We start from the raw sequence: 27,403 nt of genomic DNA, 5'->3' as shown, positions 1-27,403 counted from the left end.
GGATGTGGGCCAGTTGCCAAAAAACCAACCATGTGATCAGAGGGTTGAAACTTTGAGTCCAGCCCCCTTGACCTCTGGGGAGGCGATAGGTGCTGGAGTTTGAATCAACGGCCAACGGCCAATGATTTATTCAACTGTGCTGATGTAATGAAACCTCCATAAAAACCCAAAAAGACAGGGTTCCAAGAGCTTCCAGGTTGGTGAACAGGTGGAGATTCAGGAAGAATGGTGCACTCAGAGAGCAAAGGGAGGCTCCACGCTCTTTCTCCATACCTTGCCCTAGGCATCTCTTCCATCTGCTGTCTCTGAGTTACATCCTTAAAAATAAACTGGTAATCTAGTAGGTGAAACGTTTCTCTGAGTTCTGTGAGCCAGCAACTCTAGCCAATTAATCAAACCCAAGAAGGGAGTCGTTGAACCTTCCAATCTATAGCCTGTCGCTCAGAAGCACAGGTGATAACCTGGACTTGGGGCTGGCCTTGGAAATGGGAGGTGGGGGGGACAGTCTTGTGGGACTGAGTCCTTAACCTGTGAAATCTGATGTGACCTCTGTGTAGACAGTGTCAGAATTGAGTTAAATTGTTGGACACCCAGCTGGTGTCAGAGAATTGATTGTCGCTGTGGAACCTATCAGCCCCCAACCCACACACTGGAAATTGGGTCCAGAACCCTATTACAACCATCATGTGCAAATAGCTGGAGATGCTGAAAGGCATGCCCAAAAAAAGAGCAGAAGAGAGTCCTGGCCTCCTTATAAGAAAATGGAACTGGAATGAAAAAACATAAATACAGAAACAGAAGCAATGAGCAACATACTACAAACATCTTTTAGTACATCATACTCGAGCATTATTAGTACTAGTACTAACACTAGTACTATTAGTACTAGTACTAACACAGTAATAATAATAGCTAATGTTTACTGATTGCTTACTCTATGGCAGATGCCACTTTCAGCGTTTTTATATCTATTGTCTCTTTCAACCATCAAGAAACCATATAGAAAGTATACCACTATTATTTCCATTAAACAGATGAGGCAACTAAGGTACAGAATTACAAAGCTTATTGCTCAAGTTAGCATACCTAGGAGTGGGAATTCAAACCAATCACTAAACATTATGTTATATTTAAAATAATGTACTCTTTTAGCCACTTGTTCTGCCCATGGTCATATGGACATCCAGGAAAGATAACTGCATAGAATATATTCAGTGTAGAAACAGCACCATCTTGCAGAAAGGTACCATCTTCCTCTGCCTGGGGCACCAGTGCTGTGCCATGTAATCATCTCTCCTTCTCTTAGAGAACCTTCTACCGGGTCGTCACCATTGGGGTCATAATTTTCATTGAGAAGCTGATAAAAGCTTTGGGCTTCAGCTCTCCTTGGGGAAAAGTAAAGCATATTGACGTAAGATTGTACAGACAATGGAAGGGGTTCAGGGACCCCAAAACTCACACATAGATTTTAGGAAAATTATTTTCAACCTTTAGTGTTCCTAAGGGAGTTTGAAAAACATAAAGATTCCCACTCCCCATCAGCAGATTCAAAAGCAGGTTCCATGATGACAAACTCTGGGAAACGCTGCCCTAAGTGCCCAAGGAGAGAGCCCACGCCTGCTCAGGTAAGAATTCCTCCACCAACTCAGAAAAATGCAAGGCAGGGTAAAGAGTGCTGCAGACAGGTTTCTAAGCAGGGTCACAACCATGCCTAAAAGAGCTTTTTTTCCCCTTTAATGATTCTAATCAAGAGTGCACTTTGGGAAGTATTGAGATAGGGAAAGACCTTTTACTTTTAACCTCCCTCCATAGGCCCTGGATCCACGGCCCACAGTTTTGTGTCTCAATAGCCCCTGCAACTCTGATTAGAGGAAGACCACTAGAGGCATCAATCCTTTGGCTTCGGGGCACAACATGATAAGTTGCCTGATAACATGATTCTTATTAGTACCTCCTTTACAGAGTGAACAAGTTGTCCACACTGTCATTCTAGGGTCATTAGCCAGCAGGGAGAAACCAATCGGCACATCCTACACATCCTCCCAGGATAACAAGATGACACACACTCATAACCCTAGATGATCCACTCTTGGGGAGAGGACGGGGGAGGTGAGGACTTTGATCAAGCTCCATCACATAGCAGCTTATTACCTCGTAAAGTGTATCAGGTCAGGGACCTGAGATGGGGGTGTTGTGAAAGGGAGCGCCCCGAGATGGGGTGCTCTTGCCAAGAGTTCTCCCACCACCCCTGCGCACTGACTTGTCAAGTTCTCTCTAAAGAAATTCAGAGATAAACGCCGACGAAGGGAGAGCATGATCAAATAGAAAAAGCTCTGGACCCAGAAAGGGGAAAAATCAAATTCTATGTCTGCCCCCACCACCTTCGAGCTCGGTGACCTCAGGCAAGATCTTTGTTTTTGTTTTTTTTTTTTACATCTTTATTGGAGTATAATTGCTTTACAATGGTGTGTTAGTTTCTGCTTTAAAACAAAGTGAATCAGTTATACATATAAATATGTTCCCACGTCTCTTCCCTCTTGTGTCTCCCTCCCTCCCACCTTCCCTATCCCACCCCTCTAGGTGGCCACAAAGCACTGAGCTGAGCTGATCTCCCCGTGCGATGCGGCTGCTTCCCACTAGCTATCTATTTTACGTTTGGTAGTGTATATATGTCCATGCCACTCTCTCACTTTGTCACAGCTTACCCTTCTTCCTCTCCATAACCTCAAGTCCATTATCTAGTAGGTCTGTGTCTTTATTCCTTCACCCCTAGGTTCTTCATGACTTTTTTTTTTCTTCAATTCCATATATATGTGTTAGCATACGGTATTTGTCTTTCTCTTTCTGACTTACTTCACTCTGTATGACAGACTCTAGGTCCATCCACCTCATTACAAATAGCTCCATTTTGTTTCTTTTTATGGCTGAGTAATATTCCATTGTATATATGTGCCACATCTTCTTTATCCATTCATCCGATGATGGACACTTAGGTTGTTTCCATCTCCAGGCTATTGTAGATAGAGCTGCAATGAACATTTTGGTACATGACTCTTTTTGAGTTATGGTTTTCTCAGGGTATATGCCCAGTAGTGGAATTGCTGGGTCATATTGTAGTTCTATTTGTAGTTTTTTAAGGAACCTCTATGCTGTTCTCCATAGTGGCTGTACCAATTCACATTCCCACCAGCAGTGCAAGAGTGTTCCCTTTTCTCCACACCCTCTCCAGCATTTATTGTTTCTAGATTTTTTGATGATGGCCATTCTGACTGGTGTGAGATGATATCTTATTGCAGTTTTGATTTGCATTTCTCTAATGATTAGTGATGTTGAGCATCCTTCCATGTGTTTGTTGGCAATCTGTATATCTTCTTTGGAGAAATGTCTATTTAGGTCTTCTGCCCATTTTTGGATTGGGTTGTTTGTTTTTTTGTTATTGAGCTGCATGAGCTGCTTATAAATTTTGGAGATTAATCCTTTGTCAGTTGCTTCATTTGCAAGTATTTTCTCCCATTGTGAGGGTTGTCTTTTGGTCTTGTTTATGGTTTCCTTTGCAAGATCTTTAAGCCTTGACTTCCTCGGCTTTCGAATGAGGATAATGACATCTAGTTTGTAAAGGTGGTGTGAGGATGAAGTGAATAACGTGGTGATGCCCTAGAATGTACTTCCAGGGAATCTGGTCACTAAATTGATGGCTATTTATATTATCATTAAGAGCGATTTCTCTCATAATCAATGTAGCTCATCTGGCTGCAGAGAGCTATCCCTAGTGTGCAGCAAACTCTCCTTTGCTCCCTTCCCCCACCTACCCCACCCCGCACCCAAAAGTTAGAGGAAGTAGAGAAGGCAACAGCTGGGATCTCTATTATAATCCTTGAGCAAATAAAATCCATTAGCGTCAACAAGGCACTCCTTCAGTTTGACTAATGCTGCTCCCCAAAGTTGAAGCTCTAGTTTCCTTTGACGAAGACCATACTTAATATTATTTTCAACTAGATTTCATAGGCATAAGACAATTGAAGAGGGGAGGATGTGACTCTCCCCCTCTTCTCCCCAACCCCCTGCTGCAATAAGCCCAGTGATAAGCAATCTCATCTCCAAAGACCATTAGCAGTGGAACATACATGACAGATGGGTTATTTACTGCCGGAGACCCCTCACCTGTAAAAAGTCCCATCTCCTCTCCTCAGGGTCCCTTTTTAAAGATTTAAACAATGCCAAGTACATGACTTTTGCCCTTGCGCTGAAGCCCAGGATAAATAACTTGAATAGCTGAGCCTGGAACTCAGGAGGTCCATGGCCAACCTCCATACTTCATCCCTCAATGGCAACCATTATGGACACACAGGTGCATAGGCTTGAGGCAAACTGTGAGGCTAGGATGCAGCTGCATCCCATCTCCTGGCTGTGGAAAGCCAGCGGTGTTCCAAACCGAGAATCAGTCGTACAGTGTGACAAAACGTGTTTGACCCTGTCCTTCCACTAACGGACTTGCTTAATACCAACGCCCTGCTTTCCCTCTTTGAGAAACGTGGATGATATCTGTCTTTCCTATCTCCTAGGACTGTGGTGAAAATAAAACTGAAGTCATGGAAGTAATGTTCCCATCTTTGAAAACTGAAGCATTTTGCAAAAGAAAAGGGCTATAACCGATCTAAAGTGGTATAAGGACATTCAGGAGTGCTCTAGAAATAGACACAATATCTTTTATACACGTGTAAAATTTCCTGTAGGATTTCCTGCAGAGCATTCACGTCCTTTTTATCCCCCTACCTACATTTTAGAATAGGCTCTCTTCTTCCTTATAAACTGTGCACAGTAAGAGTCCAGCTTTGTTTCTTGCCAACCATTTGATTGTTCCATCCATCGCAAGGGAGAAGGAGGCGCACCCCTCAGGAGTAACCACTGCCCTTTCCTGGAGCCTGGCTCCACATCACGTTGACCATGCCTCTTCTCTGCCATCCTGTTGGCCACTGTAGGGACACTGGCTAGTTTCCCCTCTAGGACACACAGATGTATTCTCCACCCTTTCCGGCCAGAGATAAAGGACAGTAACTGAGACATACATAAAGACAGGACAAACAGATTACATACGTTTAGTTAACAGAAGTTGTCAGGGAGCCAAATTAATCTACCCTCCGGGCAGCCCAGCTACTGATATTTCTAATCAAGAACTTAAACAAAAGAAAGTCCGTCTGTGAAAACTGCGTGTGAAAAATGTCAAGGTAAAAATGAAACAATGATGACTCCAGCTGAAATTTAATGTGCAAATAAGGGCAGTTATGCCTTCAAGTGACCATAGAGGTTTTCATTTTCTTTGGGGGCCTGGAATACAGCCAAGCTCACTAGGAGATGGGTGTGTATATGTTTTTGCTTAAATCATATTTTAAAAACTATTTCTAAGGTTAAGACCTTAGTTAAACATAGTTTACATTTAATGTAGGTTAACTTCCTTGATATAGATAGGAACCTTTACATCTCTACGCTCGACCTTTACTCACACCATCCACTCAGCTCAAAATATCCTTGTAATAATCTCCATCTTTTAATTAAAAATTTCTCTACATTTCAAGTTTCAGTTGAAACACCTGCTTTGCAATGAAGTTTGGAGACCACCCCAGCCAGAAGATGCCTGCCCATCCCTCCTCTGAACTCCTATAGCATGTGACACCCTCAGAGGACACTTACCTTCTGCTACCTCTTCAGAGCATTGTTTGGGCAGCAAACTGAAAGCTCTCTGAGGGCACGTATCATTTCTTTTCATCTTTGCGCATCACTCCACATATGTCCCTACTATCAATGCCTGACAAATATTAGGACTCAATACCCATTCATAGAATTAAAAGTAAATATGATAATTTGTGTAAGCTTCTTAGCATAATGCTGCCATATGACAATCTCACCTTAAATGTGAGCAATTATTATTCTCATAAATAAATTAGACAATTGCACCAGCTTCTCTACCCTAGTTTATGAGTTTCTGGGGTCCTTCTTTAAAAGGATGTGGACAGGGGCTTCCCTGGTGGCACAGTGGTTGAGAGTCCGCCTGCTGATGCAGGGGACGCGGGTTCGTGCACCGGTCTGGGAAGATCCCACATGCCGCAGAGTGGCTGGGCCCGTGAGCCATGGCTGCTGAGTCTGAGCGTCCGGAACCTGTGCTCCGCAACGGGGGAGGCCACAACACTGAGAGGCCCGCGTACCGCAAAAAAAAAAAAAAGGATGTGGACATAGTTCCCAGAGTCAACACTGATGAGTCTAGAAAATCCCATTAAAATATCTGAAGAGATCTTTACTTTCCAATTTCACATTAAGCACTTTTTTTGTTCAAAGATACCAAGTGCCTTAACCTGAAGATATGATACAATAAACCTAATAAACTATATTTTGCTGCAAATCTACATTGAAATGAATGCCTGCTTGGGTCTCAAATGCCTTAATTTCCTATTAATAGATGTGCATATAAACCATGGAAAGAGGAAGAATCTTGTGAAATGAAAGGCTTGCTCACTTACAGGTCAAGGGTATAGGTCATTGTGTCATTTCTGCATCCTGAACACTCCCAGTGGACTTTATTTAGATGTAGTAGGTGCACAATACCTACAGGTTGACAAAAATTTTTAATGAATTTCAACCTGTAAGGGATTTCAGTGATGCTCTGGCCTATTTGTGTCATTTTACAGAGGATAAAATTGAGGCCACAAAATTTTTACAGGCTGTCACTACATATCTAATTTTTGTGTACAGCCAGGACTATAACCCAGGAGTCTTAAAAACCCAGTAGAGAAGTACTTCTTCTACAAAAATAAGAAGTAGCATTTATTGAGCACTTACTATGTACCAGCCAGTTTGTATATGTGATGTCAAATCTTCTGGGGAAAAAAAAAAAAACCAAACAAACAGAAAAAGACGTGCCCTCCCCATATTTTAGTTGAGAAAACAGAAACTCAAAGAATTTAAGTGTCTTGCTCAAAGCAAAATTCTGGGAAGCAGGAGAGCTAACATTCAAACTCAAATCTGCTTCCAAACCCACTGCCTTCCATGTCATACCATGTTAACACCCATTAATAGCATAAAACACTGATCGGAGAAGGTATTATGTGGCTTGCTAGAGAAATCTAAAATCCTTCATCAGTTTACTTTGGAAAAAAAGGTAAAAAACCTTATGTCAAAATGTATAGCCAAATCAAGTGTTCATAGGCAACTCTTTATAAAATCATATTTGTAATTAACTTAGAAGAGGAGTCTATTCCTGAAGAACGCCAGATCTGAAAGCTGAATGATGGCACATTACCTCGTGCTCAATGAATCATCAGGTACAGATTCCATGTCTCAGTAAAGATGAAGATGTGGGTGGATAAGAGAACAGCCAAATCACTACTTTAAGGTAAAGGGTGCAATGTGACAGGCACATGTTATATAGTCCTTGCTTTTCTACAAAGAGATAGAGCTTCCAGCTAAGACTATGTCTTCCTTCACCACCATCTGAAATCTACCCGAAACAGGATTATTTAAAATACAGATCCCCAAAGGTCTGAGTTTTTCTGTCCTACCTTAAAGTCTCTAAGACAAGCCCTTCTGTGGGGTTTTGAAGTCAGATCACCCTGGGTGCCAGCCTCTGCTTTGCCACTGAACCGTTATATCTTCTTGGCAAGTCATTTAGCCTTCTGGAGCCTCAGTTTCCTCATTAATATAATGCGGATAATAATAACTACTCATAACATTTTTGTGAAAATTAAGTGAAACGATGAATGTAAGACATCTACTCAAAAACCTGACTCACTGGGACTCAGTTTACTCACTAAGGGTGGATGGTAAATGTCAAGTCCCAGAATAACAAAAGGCAAAGAATTACATGAAAACCAACCAGATCGTCATTCACTACAATAAATGCAGTATTAAAGATGTCATAACAGCAAAATATGTCAAGTAAAAGCCTCTGTTAACAATTTGTAACACTATTTCTAGTGAGAAAGGGACAAGACAGTGAACTGAAATATTCAAATTGACTCCAGCATAAAAATATGAAAAAGAGATATTAACACTTGACACCTGTCTATTACCTAACAGGGATATTGTAAGGATTAACGAGTGTAGCACTTTGAAATTCCTTGGAAATAAGGAATAAACGCATCCCCATCGTACATAGGTATAGACAAATATATATTTTAACAAACTAAGAATTACTCTATAAATTTAGATCAGGGCACAGCATGCCGTGGATGAGTAGGGTAGGAACAATATGTTCTTGCTTACGATACCAAGCTCATGACAAATGATTCATACCCAGCGCTTTTCATGCCAAAAGATCCCCCCAGGTGTTCCACCAACTCCATCAACACTTTCCATCAAGCTAGACTGCAGTACAGAGGAATCACATCACACCCACGGACAAGGCAAAACAGTCATATCCTTACACAACTGCACAAGTCCAACAGCGGAGGGGGCAGGAAGGAGAAGGGAAGGAGGTGAGAGAAGGATCCAGAGTTCTTCACAAGTTTGATAGGCAGCCTATAATTACCATACATTTACACCTTTAATGCAGGTGTTATTGTCATCAGAAGCCCTACTTAGCAAAGGCTTTTAGCTAAAGGTGAGATAGGTCCAGAGGAGGTGTTCTGCCAGTGGCCCTGAATGGGCTGGGGGTGGATTTATGGGGGACAGCAGCTAAATGAGAAGAAAATGAGAGCTCCCACCCACTGCTGTCCTCAGTGTTAGGTTAGTGGATTTCTTGCTCTGGGGGGAATGTGAAGTGCAATGAGATGAGAGTTACAAAGAGGTATACAGTACTTTCCAGTCACAACACTCTCTTAACTATATCCTGGCCTGTAATTCTCAGTGATGAATCTGACAGGCATCCTCCCCTCCTGTTTTAGAGATGAGGAAATTCACACTCAGGCAATCAGCTTGCCAAGATCAAACCACAAATAGGCAGAACCAGAACTCAGGTCTCCGCTCTGCTTTTCACATCACAAAGTTGTCTAGAAAAGTTTCTTTCTGCCTCCCTTACCTTCAAAATATATTTTAAACTTTATCTCTTCTAGGAATCTGGGACTACTTTGTGGAGGATACTGATACAAGACTATTTCTCTTCATCTACTACTTATATACACTGAAGAAAAACAACAACAATTTGTATGTAAGTGGGCGCGGATGGAGGGTATGTCCTTATAGAATGAGAGACTTAATAGGATAGAAATCTCATTCGTTTACACGATTTGAGTGCTCCAACTTTTAACACCTTGATTATTTCCTACATTATCTCAGACTTCCTTACATGTCACCCCTTCAAGCCCTGACCCTAAGAAGCCTGACTGGGTTTATAAGCACCATTTAAAAAAAAAAAAAAGGCTGGCAGTGCTTGGCACCATTTCTTAAATGAAGTTTAAAACTTGCCAAAGATGTACTCTCCCTTTCTTGCTCTTTCCAAGATCTTTCAATAGGTGAACTAGAGGTCTAATGGGTGAGTGATATTTTACGGCTTGAATTACATTAAAAGCCAGAAATATTTTGAGTCCAAAGTCCTTTACTTCTTGATACAAGATTTAATATGTTTGATGTGTTTAAAATTGCCCCTTAAAGCTAGAAGCTTTGAGTTAATCATCTAAAGCAGTGCGAAAGTTATCTGATCAGTTTAAGAAGATTCAGGTTCAAATTGGGGGATTAATTTCAGTGGTTATGATATGAAAGATAGGACAGTTAAGGTAAGGAATGAGGGCAAGGGTCTCCGGAACTTGAATGAAAAGAATTTCAGCTTCAATTATTTGATTAAACCAGTCCGGAGAACCATATAAAACCATAGCCTTGGTCATGAAGGCTGAATTGTAGGGAAAACCGTGCTGAGGCTCTCAGGACAGAGACACGATACAAAATACTACTTATCACAATTTGCTTTAATGCACTTTATATCTATGTACCCAAGGAATCCATAATGACAGCCTCTTATTTTAAAATGTTCACAACTTTCATTAAAAAAGCTGACAGTGAGCACAATTCACTAAAGTGGCACTTCCCTGGGAAGGTTTCTGGCAATAACATCACAATTGAAAACATTTTGAAATGTACCAGGATGCACAGACTGTGCATACAAATACTACAATCTCAGTAACCTGATAGAAGCTGAAACTTTGATTTTTTTTTTTTCAGTTTACCCATCCTTGGTTTTCATTTTCTTGTCTGCTTCAATGCAGCCTGGTGAAGTTTCCATACTTCTAAATCACCTGCAGTTATCACCACCAAAGCTCTTTCTTTACTATTTCAGCTCTTTGAAGTTTCCAGGTGCAGTTTAAACTGGAATAGCTCCCTCAAATTCCAGACATGCAGGCTTTTCCAAACATCTAAAACCTTCCCTGATCTTGGACACAGCTCATGGACTTGCACCCACGCTCCCCAGTGACAGCCTCCTGGAAATCCAGCAATCCCTCTCCCCCCTTAATAAAGGGAGAGCTACGTCTTTATCTGTACTCTTCACTAGAGGAGGTCAGGCAATGGGGGAGAACACGGAGTTGTTGTCACAGGGACATATCTGATCTTCCTGGGACAGATCAAGCCAGAGAACAACCACTCATTCACAGGCTGGAAAGCCCCAGCTCTCAAAACACACTGGCTGGTGCTGTTAGAAGATGCTGGAGAGTTCCCGTCCTGAAACTTGCATCCACTTGGTCCCCAGAAACAGAATACATTAAGGGCTCCTTACCATCCACTGAATTTCTCTTCCGTGCCGGGAAGAGGGGGTTAGGAGCTTCGTATAAAAATAAAATTAAAAGGCTACGAATAAAGACTTTTTGATCTTACGTGCTCTCATCCATAAGTCTAGCAAGTTAAAGAGAAAGTCACTTGAGGGAACACCAGACTGCCTGGAATTTTAACCCTTTCACCTCTGCATTCAGAATACTTTAACCCGCTCTGTTTGCCTGGTCTTCGGATCCATCCTACACAAAGGAGACCAAAGAAACGGGAAAGAGGGATCTGCCTGCCCTGTATAAAGCTTTGTTAGAGGTTTGGAGAGGACTCCGGTGTTGGTGGGAAAGGGGTGGTCTCCTAGTTGGTGACATTAAATCCTTGGGGAGGCGGGCAGGGAAGACTTTAGTTTGCACAATGTTTCAAGTCCAGAAACCCTATTTCCCCAAATTCTCAATCAAATCACACAGCCGACTTTAACCCTTTCCATTTTCCACCCCTTTGCCCTCAGTCCCATTATACTCACGCTGCTGTTGTGGCCAGACCAGTGGACCATGGCTTGGTTGTGTGCTGAGTCTCCTGTCAGCGCGAACGTAGTGCTGGTCAGTTTCAGCTCCTCCAGCCGGAAGCGAGTGGCTTTGTCCGGGTCCCGCTCCAGAGTCCCAGGCTCCTGCTGCCCTCTGTCCCTTAGCACTCCCCGGGGGCGTCTTCTCGTGCCCTCTCCCCGTTCTGCCTTCTCTTGATCCTCTCCACTCCGTCTCCTCCGGTCAGAGCGTGGAGCAATCGCCACCGACGCCCCAGTGCCCGGGGCCCGCTCCAGGGACAGCGCTCGGTCTCCGGCGGCCACTGCAAACAGGGGGCGTCCGAGCAGGGGCGTGGCAAAAGCCCTGCCTCGCGGCCGCAGGTGACTAAGCCCCCCTCGGGTCGGAGCCCAGCGTGGGGCCGAGCTGGGGTGCAGCGGGGGACCGCAGGAGCCGCCGCCGCAGGCGCCCGGGGCGCAGAGGACTAAGAGCCCCGCGCCGGCGAGGAGCGCGCTCAGCCCGGCTGGGGAGCCGCCGCCGGCGCCAACTTTTCCCATTGCGGGAGCGGAGAGGAGCTGAGAGGGGGTCCCGGACCGGAGGTGGCGGCGCGGGGCTCTCCGCTGGCCGGCTACGAGGAGCAGGAGCTCAGGACCCCAACTCCATCCAAGTTGGGCCGCGGTGGGGGCGGGCAGAGGCGGTTCGGGGCAGGTGGCGGCCGCTTGCCCGGGCTGGGCTGGTGCCGAGCGCGGGTTCGGACGGAGCGAGCCGCCGCCACGCGGGGGTGGAGCCGAAGTGAAGTCACGGGCGGAGCGGGCGCTGGCGCGCGGGCAGGCAACACGGAAGAGAGGGCGGGCGCTGCCGGGGCTTCGAGCGCTGCGTCCCGCTCCCGAGCTGCGCTGCGCGCGGTTGGCTGCGGGGACTGGAGGCGCCGCCGACCCTCCCCCTGGGCTCGCCTGCGCCGCCGCCGCCCGCTCCTCGCCGCCGCGCTGTGCGCCCCCGCGGCCGCCGGCCTCCGCGCAGAGCCCGAGTGCCCCTCCCGTGGGGGCGGCCAGCCCGGACCTGGCGGAGTGGTTACTGTGCTGGGGACTTCCTATTCCTGTTTGTTTCTATCAGTCTCTGTAGCTGTTTCTTTTTTCTTTTCTTTTTCTTCCTCCCTGGTCATTTTCAGTTTAGAAAATAGGGATGAATGGGCTTCTGCTCTTTCCATTCTTAGTCTCAGTGAGTTGGCACCTTGACCTTACCTTGGGAAGAGTCTGTGTGTCCCAACATCAGCAGAGAATGATGTAATTAAAAGATCGCAGGTGTGTGTGTGTGTGTGTGTGTGTTCTGGGGGATTTTCCCATCAATTATGACGCTTAGATTTCTTCCTTGACCTCCTAAATAAAGCACTCACTGTGTTTGAACCCAATCTTACTGCATTTTGTGGGCGTGTCTTGGCTTCCCTAAGGGACTGCACACTCATTGAGGACGGGAAGGCTACGTTGTGAGCAACTTGGAAGAAGTAACCAGTTCATTCTGTTTGCCATTTTATCCTTAGTACTTGGACACAGTGCCCTACATGGTAGGAAATCTGTCAGTCATTAATTCATAAATATTTATTGTAAGCCTATTATTATATTTCTGTGTGCAAATACATACAGGAAAGGAGGCATGGTGCTCCATCTATCCCGTGGCATTCGTGCCTAGCCCAGAGCTACTAACACATGCCTTAAGACTCAATAGGAAACTTCATGTGGGTGCTGGACGCTCTGCCATTAGTTTGCTGTGGAATCTATGACAAGTAGCAATCTATCAGCTTCCTAGGTTTAAAACTAAGTTGTTGCATTAGATGACCTTTAAAATCCCTTTCACTCCTAAAATTCTATAATTGTATGATTATAATGTCTGCCCAGCCTAGCTCCCCTGCTACTATTCAAAAGTTCAGATTAAGATTTATAGTAGGTGAATGGGCTTTGAAAAGTACAAAGCATTTCTCAAAATCCAAGCCTTTTTCAAATAGAAAGTTGCTTCTAAGGGCTGAAATACCTTCACATGTCTTTGTAGTCTTCATGAGCCAGATAACACTTTCTTATCACATGGTAGCTGTTAAATTATTCTGTGAATTTTTATTGATCGAATAAATGAATCCCACAACAGAATAGTACAATTCCCAGTTTCTAATTACACGTTTGTTCATTCTCACACTTGCAAAGGTAACCTCACTGAAAAATCTGAATCCTGAGTTTGTGATGGGACCAACTTGCAAGTAACAGCGTGATCATTATTCTTTAATGAATAATACTCTTTTTACTGCTGTGCAAGAGGAGTTTCTCTTATTCCAAGCCAGAGGTGTGTTACAAAAAAATTTAAAATGATTGTTCTCATGATCGATCCAAGAAATGTGCCAATGCAAAGAGCACAGGCTTCTCAGCCATAAAACTTGGATACTTAAAAGGACAAAAGAGTGTCCTGTTCGTCATTAAAGGAGACACAGACTGTTCTTCCAAAAGTACCATTACTACCCAAGCCTGAATCCTCCTAAAAAAGGACCACTGGCAGGTTGTGGCTTCTAGATGGAGGAGAGGTGAGCCAGAGGTTATCACCTCCTTCCTCCCAAATTGCAAGTGCTCTTTGTCAAAGCCCAGGAGAGCTGTTTTCCTCTCCTCAGAAAAGTTTTCAAAGCTTTGCAGGATCCTTTGCTTAATGCCTTCTTTCTATGCCCTGCTAACCTCCTTTCCACTCTGTAAGATTTCCTCCAAGAGAGGAAAACCAGATTAGATTAAAGACTCAGAACCCAAATGAACTCCCATCCAAATATAGGACTGGAAAAAGCAAAATGGAAAAGAAATTAGTAAATTCACATTTTCTGGTCTTAGTCTATCATTACCCTACCAAAATTTAGATTGCTTTGGTTTCAAAAGGAAGTTCTTCCTGAAGATTTGGGAAAGTAGAGCTGACATTTCCTCCTCAAGGAGTTTAGGGAAAGCATTTTCAGTCCATTTGCTGAGAATTCGGAGAGGCAGGCACTTTTTTAATGCCTGATTTTAATTATCCATTTGTGAAAAAGTTTACACAGATGTAGAAGAAATTGACTCCAACTATTTTTTTAAAATAAATTCATTTTATTTCTTATGGCTCTGGTCCCCATGAACTTTTGTCAACAAGCAGAAAGTACCAGTAATTCCCTAAACCATCATCTTTTTCCAGAGGACTTCAAGAAATAGGCTAATCATGGGGGAAAGTGGGCTAGTCTATTTCATGGTGTTTGCAACCCAACGATCCAATAAGCAACCCAATGGGTTTTATTAATATGATCCATTAGGAACGGGTCATTTGTTAGCAAAATAGTTGACATAAAAGGCCACTAGAGAGCGTAGATCTATAATTCCAATTAGGAGTCTTTTTCATTATGCACATGAAAAATATGCCACCACCTAATGTAAGTCACCATCATTTCTTACCTGGACTAGCTCAACAGTCTCCATACTACTCTCCCTACTCCAAGATTGCTTTGCTCCATCCTTTCTCTACAATAGTCATCTCCAAAGTGGGGTACAAGTGCCAAAATGGTATCACAAGGTGATACATTTGTGTGCAGGAAATAGACTAGCTAATATTCAATTACTGATGAACATATATATGCTATTTATATATCTATATCTATCTATACATATCTATGTATCTATCGAGGGAGAGAGAGAGAGAATATGAACATATAAACATTTTGGAGTCACATGCTGATGGGTGTACATGATCAAAACGGTTTAGATGCCTTGCCCTACAAAGCAGCAAAAGTGGTCTTTCAAAAGTATAAAAAATACCATTCCTTGCCACTGTTTAAAACTTAAGTAACTTACCTTTGCAAACAGAATACCTAGGGCTTCCCTGGTGGCGCAGTGGTTGAGAGTCCGCCTGCCGATGCAGGGGACACGGGTTCATGCCCCAGTCCAGGAAGATCCCACATGCCGCGGAGCGGCTGGGCCCGTGAGCCATGGCCGCTGAGCCTGCGCGACCGGAGTCTGTGCTCCGCAACGGGAGAGGCCACAACAGTGAGAGGCCCGCGTACCGCAAAAACAAAAACAAAAACAAAACAGAATACCTACACTCCTTACCACGACCCACCAGGCCTGTGTGCGCTGGGTCCTGTCCATTCCTCAGTCACATTTGGCAGCGCTCACCCTCCTCACCCATATGCTTCAGTCACTCTGGACGATCCCTTCCTCCCATGTGCCAAGTTTTGTCCAACTCGTGACCTTTGCATATGCTGTTCCACCTACGTGGAACGCCCACCATCATCCCCATTCACATGGTGGACTCCTTTCCTTTGAAACCTTCACTTTAAATGTACTTCCTTAGACAGACTTTCCCTGACTCCCTAACTAAGAAGAAATATCTTCCACATTTTTTGCATCAGTCCTTTCTTAGTTCCTTCTTAGCATGTTACAGGCTTCAATTATTTTATTTGAATTTTTTTAATACCCGCCCCCAAGCAACATGTGGATAAGGACCATGTCTCCCCTGTTCATCTTTCCTTTCCCCAGCATCTCCTTCAGTGCCTGGCTCATGGAAGTGCTCAGTAAGTAACTGGCTAGCAGAGCAACACTAGTGTACCAGCCCTAGCTGCACAGCTGCTAGAAGTTAACATTCTGTAGGTCAGATGTGTCTGTGTGCTGGAAACCACGCTAAGGATTATACATGTGCCCGATCATCTGGTTTTTTACAAAATTTATCTCAGCTGAGTACTATCATTGTCCCCATTTTAAAGATTACGTTAAACAGCTATGCAGAGTCACATGGCAATTTTGTGCAAGAGGCAAGGCTTGAACCCAGGCATCTTATTCCTAATATGTTCTTGACTTTTTGCAATACTGTTGCTACTCCAAATCCAAATAATTGCAGGTAACTTTATTGACAATTTGCTATGTGCCAGGCACTCTAATTAGCTCTTTGAATCATTTTTTAGTAATGTGGAACAATTACTTTTGGAAACAAGTGAGCGAGTTTATTTAGGCTGAAGGGAAGATGTGTATTCTCCAATTTATATTGGCTTTTATTCATTTAAGCATTGGGGGTAATGTTATATGTGGTTATAGCCACATACACCTTATATGAATATAGTGGTGTGTTCACTACTAACAGAACCTTACTGCACCGACTGCATTAACTGTCACATTGTTTTTTCTTCTTCCCCTTTTCCTAGGTCTCTGTGTCTGATGGATATCTTGGCTTCAGCTGCGCTAAATCACATTTTATGTCTCATCATTAGAACAATGTCTTTTAATAGCTCTCAAAATACTTGGCTCCCCTTGGATACCATTGACACAAGGTGTCTTGCATTTCAGATCAATTTCACGAAGAACCACAGAAAGAAAACTGGGGAGAATAATATGCAGACTCTCCTCATTGCTTGCCAAGGGGATGATGGGATGTTTTAAACTGCCCTTTAAAATATATTCAGGTATCAACAAATACTGGCCTAGCTCTGAATTCAGTAATGGTATCTCTTCACATACACCCAGTCTAAGTGGCCTGAACAGGAGAACTTAAGCCCTCTTATCTGTAAAAATGGGTCTGAGATTATCTACTTGACTCATAAGGTGTTGTAAAATTTAATTCAACTTCATACACCTCTTAGAGATAACAATACTGCCTTGTATTTATATAACTCTTATCTCATCAGACCTCTAAACAGTTTTTGGGTTTTTTTCTCCTAGTTTAATAAATCTTGCAGCAGCTCCAAAAGTTAGGTAGGGGGCAGGTTTTGCCTGCATCTCACAGAATATAAAGAAATTTATCCAAGGTCACAGAGTTAGAGAAAAAATTTAGAACTAAATTTTGTTATCCTTTTTCTCTCCCTTTAGTCCAAATCCTCCCCCAGTTTGTATATACATGAATTAAAATTCTATACTGTTTTTGTTTAGCGGTTATGTGCATTTCTTACACAATCATTTCAGGTTTCAAAAGATAGCTTGTATAGTTAAACAGGAAGAGAGAAGCATGAAATAATATCACTGTCATTGTGTAAACTCATATGCATATATATTTTTCCCATTTAAATAGTCAAACTTAATGTGAAATAGAGAAAATGTGCACTATGACTAAGTAAGTTTATTTAGAGAGGTATTATTAGACTTTTAAAAGTATACCTTTGGGGCTTCCCTGGTAGTGCAGTGGTTAAGAATCCACCTGCCAATGCAGGGGACACGGGTTTGAGCCCTGGTCCAGGAAGATCCCACATGCCGCGGAGCAACTAAGCCCATGTGCCACAACTACTGAGCCCGCACACCACAGCTACTGAAGCCCACACGCCTAGAGTCTGTGCTCTGCAACAGGAGAAGCCATCACAATGAGAAGCCCGTGCACCACAACAAAGAGTAGCCCCCGCTCGCTGCAACTAGAGAAAGCCCATGCGCAGCAACAAAGACCCAACACAGCCAAAAATGAAATAAATTAATTAAAAAAATAATAAGATAAAAATATACCTTTACCAAAAAGTCTTAGAATGTATTTTAAAAATTCATTATAGTCTTAAAATGATCTAGAAATTGTAACTTCTATCATTTCTCTCTCTCTTCTGTCCTCTAGCCTGTTAGTGCAACATAAAAAGGCTTTGACATAGTAAATCACAAAACCAACTTCATAATACTTTTTCTATTCCAGTCGCCTTGAAAGTAGAAATATGTAATAAGAGCCTGCTTTATAAAAAACAAATTAAATTAAATTTTAAAAAAAAGAAAGTACAGATATGAACCCAGTTGGAGCTACATTTCACTTCTGTTTCTTTGGGAGTACTAACTAGAGAAGAGAAGACGAGAGAAATGGAAAGCTGTCCCTCAAATTCTTTAAGCGCCACTGAGATGATAACCAAAAGCTTCCTATATCACAAGAAGAAGTCTTCAGTTATTTTTGTCTCTTTTCCAAAGAACTGATCCAAAGATGAATGAGGTTATCACTGAAGCCAAATTCAGTAGATTTCTAGGGCAAAATATTCCAGCAGAATACAACTCTATAAAATGTACAGTAGCCGTTGAAAAATAAGATCTTTGGGACTTTTCTCTCAGAGAACAAGCATAGCTTGCAAAGAAAAGGAGGGAACAAATCAAAGAATAAGCACAATTGGGCAGACACTAACTACTTTGTGCTGCTTCCCATTTCTTTGTTTGATCTGGACAAAGCATAGACATACTCCAGCCCTCAGGAGTCCAGACATCCTGACAGTATGCTACTCTCTGGTAGCAGCACGGAAGTACACTGAAGAGGAAGGCAAGAGCAGTGATCAAAGCAGAAGTTATTGTGTCTATCTGCCTCTGGTGCTTGGAGACAGGACAGTGTGAGGCTTAAAATCCTATACTTTGAAGTCAAGATCCTAGTCGTAAATCCCATGTATGCCACGCCGTAGCTGTGTACTATCATTTGAATTTCTGAATCTCTGTTGCCTAGTCTGTAAAATGGAAGTTATACCACTTCCCTCATGCGAGGCTGTTCTATATGGCACAGAGCAGATGCTCAATACCTGTTAGCCGTTTTTAAAGTTATTTCACATTTCAAATACCAACTTCCACTTGACACTGCTCCCTAGGTGGAAGAAAGTTAAAATCCAGTCTACTGAAAAAAATAAATCTATTTCCTGCTGAATATAAACAAAAATTAAAGACCACCATACCCTGTAAGATATAATAAGAGGGGTAGACAACAGAGATTGAAACTCAGAAGTGTTGCTTTGGAGGCAAATTGAATGGATGGAATAAACTACTGCCTTGTTGGTTCTTGCCAAACCTATCTTCCATGTGAATCGTGGTATAAGGAATCTGCACCTGAGTTTCACAAGCTTCTAGGAGGTCAGCAGTAAATTGGGTGGTAGACTGAACTTTTGGCCGTGTACTTGAATTATTCTTTGCAACGTGAAAATTTAACTTTAGAGTGGGAAGCAGCCGCATGGCACAGGGAGATCAGCTCGGTGGTTTGTGACCAGCTAGAGGGGTGGGATAGGGAGGGTGGGAGGGAGGGAGACTCAAGAGGGAAGAGATATGGGGACATATGTATATGTATGACTGATTCACTTTGTTATAAAGCAGAAACTAACACAACATTGTAAAGCAATTATACTCCAATAAAGATGTTAAAAAAAAAAAAAGAAAAGGTCAAAGGAATCCCTTATTGAGTACGTCATGGAGTAAATGCATGCCATTTATCATGAAGAGATACTACAAAGTCTGAACTCATGAACAAGCTTAGATAAATGCCCAAATGAAGATTCATGAGTGTTTGCCATGAAAAACTGTTATTAGGAAGCTCAGCTACCTTTACCTGCTCAGTATCACCAGGTATGATTATGTGAGTCACATTGTGGGATGAGGTCTGTCCATTTTCTAAAGCCAGCTGTGGTCCCAGCAGTGGCAGTCTAATGAGCCCCTATCTAAGAAGGCATTGGGTACATTGTTAAGCTGCTTTATGCCTGCTCTCCAAATGCTGGATTTCTGCAGAGGCCCTACGCCAAAATCGGTTATTCCATTCCTCCATCTCCTAGTCCAGCTCCTTGCTGTTTCTAGATTTTGGTTCCCTGAATTGATGACCTCATGGTGCCTACCAGCCATCCTTTGTAGCCTAATTCTTGATCCCTGCATGCATATCCTATGTCATCGCATCCTAGATCTTGTCATTTCATTAGAGAACATTTGAAATGTATCCATAGCCTTTTAAGCGTTCTTATTATGGAAATTATCCTATAATAAAATTTTCAGCGCTGTTGTTTTAGTGCTAAGTAGGTAACCACTACCTCTTTTCTATATTCTCTTGGCCACTGGGATCTATTCTGACATTGTACTTTCATTATTATGATCATCTGTCTTACCCTTTTATCTCCCCCATTAGACTGCAAACACCTGTAGGTTACAGGTCCTGTGTGTCTTATATATTTATCTCTTTGCCTTAGTATCTAAACCAATGCAGGCACAGAATAGACAGTCGGTAAATGTTTGTTGAATGAATGAATGACAAAGCTGGTGTTCTCATTTGTTTGATAGCATTTCTTAATATCATCAGATAATCATCACTAGCATGAATCATAGACACCCACCAGCAGTGTCACATAAAGCCACACTGACACCAACAACAAAAGCTGAATCAATGAATAAAGCAATTTAAAACAAAACATGAACTGAAAAAGTTCATGTTTTTCAACCTATTGCTATTAGTTGCAGCTTGTTTGAAGAGAACACTGCTCAATAACAATGCTTTTTAGCATTTAAAATACTTTTTTAAAATTATTTTGAAATTTAACCTATATCCATGAGAGTGTCCAAGTCGTAACTAAATTGCTTAGTGATTTTATTTTTATACACACACACACAACCACACTGATGAAGAGAGAAATCTTCTCCAGCCTCCCAAAGGCTCCCTGTACCCTGTCAGTCAGTAGCACCAAGGCAGGTACACTCTGACAAAGAATGCCTATTCTGACATCTATAACCATAGATTAATTTTGCTCTTTTTGAATATATTTAGCAAAATCAATCAGTATGTACCCTGTCTAGCTGTTATCATTCAGTATTATATTTGTGAGATTCATTAACCATGTAGAGGGTACTAGCAATCGGTCCATTTTATTCCCATGTAGTATTCCACAACGTGAACATACAACCATTTACTTCTTCATTATACTGTTGATAGACATATAGGTAGTGTCTATTTTTGGCTATTAGGAATACAGCTGCATCATTGTGAATGTCATTTGGTAGACGTAAGCTAGACTTGCTCTAGGATATATTCTGGGGCCTGGAATCAATGAGTTCTAAGGAAGGGACATGTTTACTTTTGCTATACGATGCTAGTTTTTCAGTGTTTGTTCCAAACAGCAATGTATGAGACTTTCAGTTATTTCACATCTTCACCAACCCTTTTTTTTAAAAAATTTTATCCATTCTGGTGAGAGTATAGAGGTATCTCATAGTCATTTAATTTGTATTTTCCTGAAGAATAAGGATGCTGAGTACTTTTTAAAATATTTACTGGCCTTTGAATATTCTATTTTCTGAAGCACTTGTCCCAGGCTTTTGGTCAGTTTTAAAAATATTGGGTGGTCAGTCTTTTTCCTATTGATTTGTAGGAGTTTTTATGTAGACTAAATACAAATCCTTTTCCACATATATTTTTATAGACAATAGTAATAACTTTACATTAACGTTCCAAATTTTGGGGTTTTAATATGATAATTTTTGATAAATAGAAGTGTTTAATATTTATGTAATACAATTTATCAATTATTTCAAAACTTTTCTTTATGGCTGATGCTTTTTATTTTCTGTTTAATAAATCTTTTCTTACCCCATGTTCATGAATGTATTCTCCTATTTTTTTCTATAAGCGGTATTGTTTTCTTTATCACATTTATTTCTATAATCCATGTGTGATTAATTTTGTGTGTATGGTATGAGGTAAGGCTGAAAGTTCATATTGTTTTATATGGATACCAATTAACCCACTGACATTAATTTAAAAGACCATCCTTTTCCCACTTCACTGTTGTGACATTTATTGTACATCAGGTGACTGTATTTGTGTTTCTGAATTTTCTATTCTGCTTAATTGATCAGTTCATCAAACTCTGTGCTAATAAAAACATTTCTTAATTACTATAACTTTTTATAATAAATTTTGATATTGGGTGTGAAGTCCCCTACTTAGTTCTTCCATATTGTATTAGAATGGCCTTGTCAATTAAAAAAAATGCTGGACTTTTTAATGGGACTGCATTGTGTCTATAGATCAATTCGGGAAAAATTAACATCTTAAAAATATTAAGTCTTCCAATCCATGAATATATTATTTCTCTTCATTTATTTAGATATTCTTTGAGTCCTCTCAGCAATATTTATTAGTTTTCAGGGTAGAATCCTGAACATCTTTCAATAAATTTATTCCCAGGTATTGGAGGTATTTGGTGGCATTGTGAATATTAATTCTTTGTCTTAATTTTCAACTAATTATTTCTAGTATATTGAAACAGAATTAATTCTTACATTAATTTTCTATCTAGTGGCCTTGTTAATTTTTCTTATTAATTCTAATAATTTTTTGATTCTTTTAGAATTTCTGTGTGCCTAATGATATCATGTGTAAATTAAACTTCATTCCTTTCCTTCAAATATTTCTACCATATGCTTATCAATTTATGTATTGCTTATTGCTTTGGTAGGAAGAGAATTATGATGATGACTAGAAATGGTGGCAGTGGGTCAGAAAATAAGTGGGCTCAGAAATCACTATGAAGTACATTATTTACTGGGGATTGTTTTGCAGATGACATTATCACATTAAATAAATGTTTTTTATTCTCAATTGGCTGAGTTTTTAAAAATCATGAATGGGTTTTGAATTTTATTACATGCTTTTTATGCATCTTTTCTTTAACATGGTGAATAATGCATATATTTACATTTTCCAGTTATAATGCACTTGGTATATTATTGCTTAGTCAATTCAAAATTTTTCATGTATTTTTTAGAAAGTAAAGAATTATGGAGTGCAATCAATGAAATACCTCTTAACTACACTTAACATTTGCAAATGATGTAAATTATAAAAATACAAAGGCTATAAGTTATACAATCACACTGGTCTGTAAAGTTAATTAATATAGTCTATGCAATTATAAATAAAAATATAGCTCTAGTATTCTGAAAATAAGCAAGTGTTTTAGCTGCTCCTCCAGGTAGTCATTTGTTTGTTTATTAGCAGCAGAGGCAATAACACAATGCTAAAAATAAATATGCATCGATTTTACAATACATACTTACAAAAGCCTTCTATCACAATTGGCAAATGCAAATAGACCTTCTATCTATCCTTAGTGCATTATTCTTTTTTTAAATTAATTAATTTATTTATTTTTTTGCGGTACGCGGGCCTGTTACTGCCGTGGCCTCTCCGCTGCGGAGCACAGGCTCCGGACGCGCAGGCTCAGCGGCCATGTCTCACGGCCCCAGGCGCTCCGCGGCATGTGGGATCTTCCCGGACCAGGGCACGAACTCGTGTCCCCTGCAACGGCAGGCGGACTCTCAACCACTGTGCCACCGGGGAAGCCCCTTAGTGCATTATTCTTTTCACAAGTAAAACAGGAAAGTAAAATAGTGAATTTAATGCTATTCAGTACCTTGAATAAAGTCAAGAGACTTAACATCTACATATATCAAAACATTTGTATCTGTATGAAATGGTTACATATTTTCCTCCTTTGTTCTGATGATGTAAGTTGATTATAGAATGTTTAACTAATCTGGCATGCCTGGAACAAACTCCACTTTAACATAATCTATTATTGTATTTTATTGGTGATTCTCATCAGTTTATATTTTGTTTAGGATTTTTACAATTATATTCATGAGATTTCTTGTTCTTTAATTTTTATTTTGTGTAAGTCTGTGCCAGATTTTGGAATCAAAAGTATGTTGGTTTCAGAAAATAAATTGGTAAGTGTTCCCACTTTCTCTATATTCTGGGGGAATTTGAACAAGATTGGTTTTATTTTTTCCTTATGTATTTAGGTGAAATAACCATTGAAGTAATCTGGGCCTGGAGTTTACTTCATGGGAAAATTTTATTTACATACACAATTTCTTGTATGTATGTATGTATGTGTATATATATATATATATATACACACACACACACATATACACATATATGTGTATATATATATAATTTATTTTTGCATTCATTTTGGTACATTGTGTTTTTCAAATAATTTATACAGTGAATCTGAATTTTCAGTCTATCTGCATAAATTTGTTGCTATTACCAACTACACTACTCTTATTGTTTTATATATTAGATTTATATTAATATCCTCCTTTTGATTCCTGATATTGGTGATTTTTGTATTCTTTCATTTTTATTGATCCATCTTACTAGAAGTTTATTAATCTTATGAATTGTTAAAAACAGCTTTTTGCTACACCAATTTTGTATATTTTACTTTATTGCTACTTTTATCTAATTATTTTCCTCCTTTTCTCACCTTGGGCTTAATTTCCTATTATTTTTCTCTTCTTTTGATGGAGAAGTTTATATTATTTTTCCAAACTTTTTCATACACGTGTGTTCATGTGCACATACACACACACACACACTTAAAAATATTTCCCCTCTAATCACTGCTTTAGCTGCATCCCACAAGTTTTTTTTTTTTTTTTTTCTTATTAGTCATCCATTTTATACACATCAGTGAATACACGTCAGTCCCAATCTCCCAATTCATCACATCACCACCACCACTCCCTGCCACTTTCCCCCCTTGGTGCCCATACATTTTTTCTCTACTTCTGTGTCTCAATTTCTGCTCGGCAAACTGGTTCCCACAAGTTTTAATATGACCCATTCATTATTATTCAGTTTAATATGTTCTGATTTTCATTTTCTTTTTTGATTAATGAGCTTTTAACAAGTATTATTTTTAATTTTAAAGTATTCATGTTTTTCTAATTACTATTTTGTTTTTATTCTTAGTTTGCTTCCATTGTGATCAGAAAAAATATTGTATGTAATTTCAATTATTTAAAATTTGTCACAAATTGCTTACTGGCCTATCCTATGATCAACAGTGATAAATGTTCCAAGCACACTTGAAGGGATGTGTTCTACAATATTTACATTTGGTGTTTTATATATGTTCATTACGTCAAATTTATTAACCATGTTTTTCAAATATTCCATGATCTTTGATTTTTTTTTTCTACTTAATTTTTACTTACTAGGAGAGGTAGTCCTGGGATCTCAAACAAAGCTGTGGAAAGGACCACTCCACCTTGATGGCCCTTGAACTTTAACTTTTGTTTCCCCAGAACTCTATGATGGCTGAAATCACTGTGCAGCTCAGCTTTTTAATCTCTAAGCTGCTGCATCCTTCTGCTGATTTTCCTGAAGTTTTACCCTGCAATGTGCAAATCATGAATTGCTCAACAGGAGATTACATGCATATTTTTTACTCACTTTATGTGTATCCTTTATGTGTAGTATCTTCCTTTAATGTCCCAGTTTCTTTGTCCACCCTAAACTCAAGCATCTGTCTCCTTGGTTCAATGTGACTTGTTTTAGGAAAGTATTCCCCAAGCATGAATTGGCAAATGGACTCCAGAATAAAATCTTGGGAATATGGAGCTCAACTCATTGTGTGAGTTACAGCCTCTTGGTCTTCTAGCCATAGTTTATTTCTAAGGCTTTTTAAAATAGTAATTTTATGTTATTGCCTAAGTTTTACAGTTGTTTTCAACAGGGGGATTATTCTGATTCAAGCTCTTATACCTTGGCTACAGTCAGAAGTCTAAGATACCATAGTGATCTGTGTGTTTCTGTGTGTCCACTGGACCCTTTTAAATACACCACTGGATTTTAGTCATTGCCAACATGAGTATGACATTTTTATGTGGGGGATTTATTTTTATTGACCAGATAAGAGAAATTCTTGCCCATCACTGTCAGCTATAGCCCTTAACTTGATTTTCAAAGAGCTAATTGGAAGAAAGAGAATAATGAGAAAAAAGCAAACACTGCAAGTATAATGACCTGGGAACTATATTTGTAGCTTTTCATCATTAAAGATGGTATGTTCTGTGCTGCTAAAATAAGCTTTTTTCTTTAGTTGGCAAATAATTTCAAAATGATTTACATGGAGACTTTCACTTTTTAAAAGGGATATTGTTTTTCCTTATTTTTAAAAACTGGAAAAGAGCAAACAGAAATGCCTAACATTTCAAGACAATTTAGAAATGTCTACTGACATTTGTTCAGCAACAACTGGGAATTTGTTGGAGATGTAAATTTTCAGGCCTCACCCTTGACCTACTAGATTAGAAACTCTGGGGGTGGTGCTTAGCCATCTGCCTTTAACAAACTCTCCAGGTGATTCTGATTCATGCAAAAGAACCATTGCTCATGCTGGTGGCCCAAAGGCCACACTTTGATAAACACTGTTCCAGAGACATAATACCTGGCACATATAGATGATCAATAGATACTTACTGCATAGTTGAATAAATAGCAGATTGATGAACAAAATCAATCATGCTGCTGTATAGATTCACTTGCAATTTGGAAACAAAGTTCCCAACTTCAAATATAACACTACGATCAGAAAGGATGGTAGGAAGGGTTACGCTTATTAAATCTTATACAGAAATTTCACGCTTGTGAATTTTCTATATCTCTCAAATGTTAACTCCAAAACAGTACCAGAGCAGAGATACCTTGGCATCCTGTTGTCCTACAGCAGAGAGTGGTTCTCAGTGTGTGGTCCCCAGAAACAGCAGCATCAGCATCACCTGGGAACTTTTATAAGTGTAAATTATTTGTTCCCACCTGAGACTCACTGAAACAGAAACAGAAAGTTTACAAAATTTACAGAGGATTCCAATGCACACAAAACTTTGAGAACCACTGCTCTAGGATATGGATTTTAATAAGTTGGCAATGAATCACACGGAAGAGCTAATTAAAGGTGATATTTCAACTAAGCACCAAGGTAAACAGATGGAAAATTCCAAAGTACCTTTCCAAATTGATATATGCAAATGTTTAAAAGAAAGTCTTTAAACTAGTTCTGCAACTCTTGAAACTTTCAACTAGATAATATATACATATGTGTGTGTATGTATTCTTGAGAATATAGGAAGCCTAATACATGACTTCTGTGATCAAAGATTACAGTATAACTCTCATCAGTGAAATCTAGATGGTCCTGGAAGAACTGTTTTGTGGTTTTCTTTCAGTTAACCTGCACCCCAAGAATAGGTCAGTACAAAGGTCTTTCTTTTGGGCCAGAGGTGGGTCATATGGGAGAATATTATCCAGCCTGGAGTCATCTTGGGTCCAGTTTAGTAGTGCCACCAAGACAGTTCAGAAATAAGAGTTTGAAAGCCCAGTAGCAAAAAACTAAGGGGTAACCCTGGATATCTAGGGGTTGCTGAAATTAGGGCAAGCCCCCACCCACAATATGATGCCCAGGGTAAGAGATCTATAGACAGAGGGACCCAGTAAAGAAACTCTAACAAGTCTCTAACAGCATCCAAAGAGAAAGGATCAGCTCTAAACAGCTGTCAAGCCCAGAGAGCAGAAAACCAGCTTATGAAACTACCATTTAAACAAAAGATTTCACTTTTCTTTTTCACTCCACCCTCACTCTGCTCCAACTGTGTAGGAGTCAGAAACTATCTAGCAAGGTGGGGTGAGGGCAG

The 27,403-nt window shown here is 40.3% G+C and overlaps 1 protein-coding gene across 5 annotated transcripts in view; it reads right to left on the bottom strand.

The window, feature by feature from the left end:
• Window positions 1-27,403, bottom strand: part of SORCS1 (sortilin related VPS10 domain containing receptor 1) — a 660,265-nt gene that overhangs the window by 554,130 nt on the left and 78,732 nt on the right. For 2 of the 5 annotated variants that reach the window (XM_067709466.1, XM_067709465.1), the window contains exon 1: window positions 11,204-11,883. The exons of 1 other annotated variant lie outside the window; for it this stretch is intronic. In XM_067709466.1, coding sequence (XP_067565567.1) covers window positions 11,204-11,755 — 552 coding nt within the window. In that variant the 5' untranslated portion in view covers window positions 11,756-11,883. Of the gene's footprint in view, window positions 1-11,203; window positions 12,033-27,403 lie in introns of those variants that run through there. 2 more of the 5 variants (XM_067709467.1, XM_067709469.1) reach the window with 2 other exon arrangements.

This window comes from Pseudorca crassidens, chromosome 16 (genome assembly GCF_039906515.1).
Source record: "Pseudorca crassidens isolate mPseCra1 chromosome 16, mPseCra1.hap1, whole genome shotgun sequence".
Taxonomy (NCBI): domain Eukaryota; kingdom Metazoa; phylum Chordata; class Mammalia; order Artiodactyla; family Delphinidae; genus Pseudorca; species Pseudorca crassidens.
Note: the sequence above shows the minus strand (reverse complement) of the source record. Positions and strands in the feature narration are given on the sequence as shown.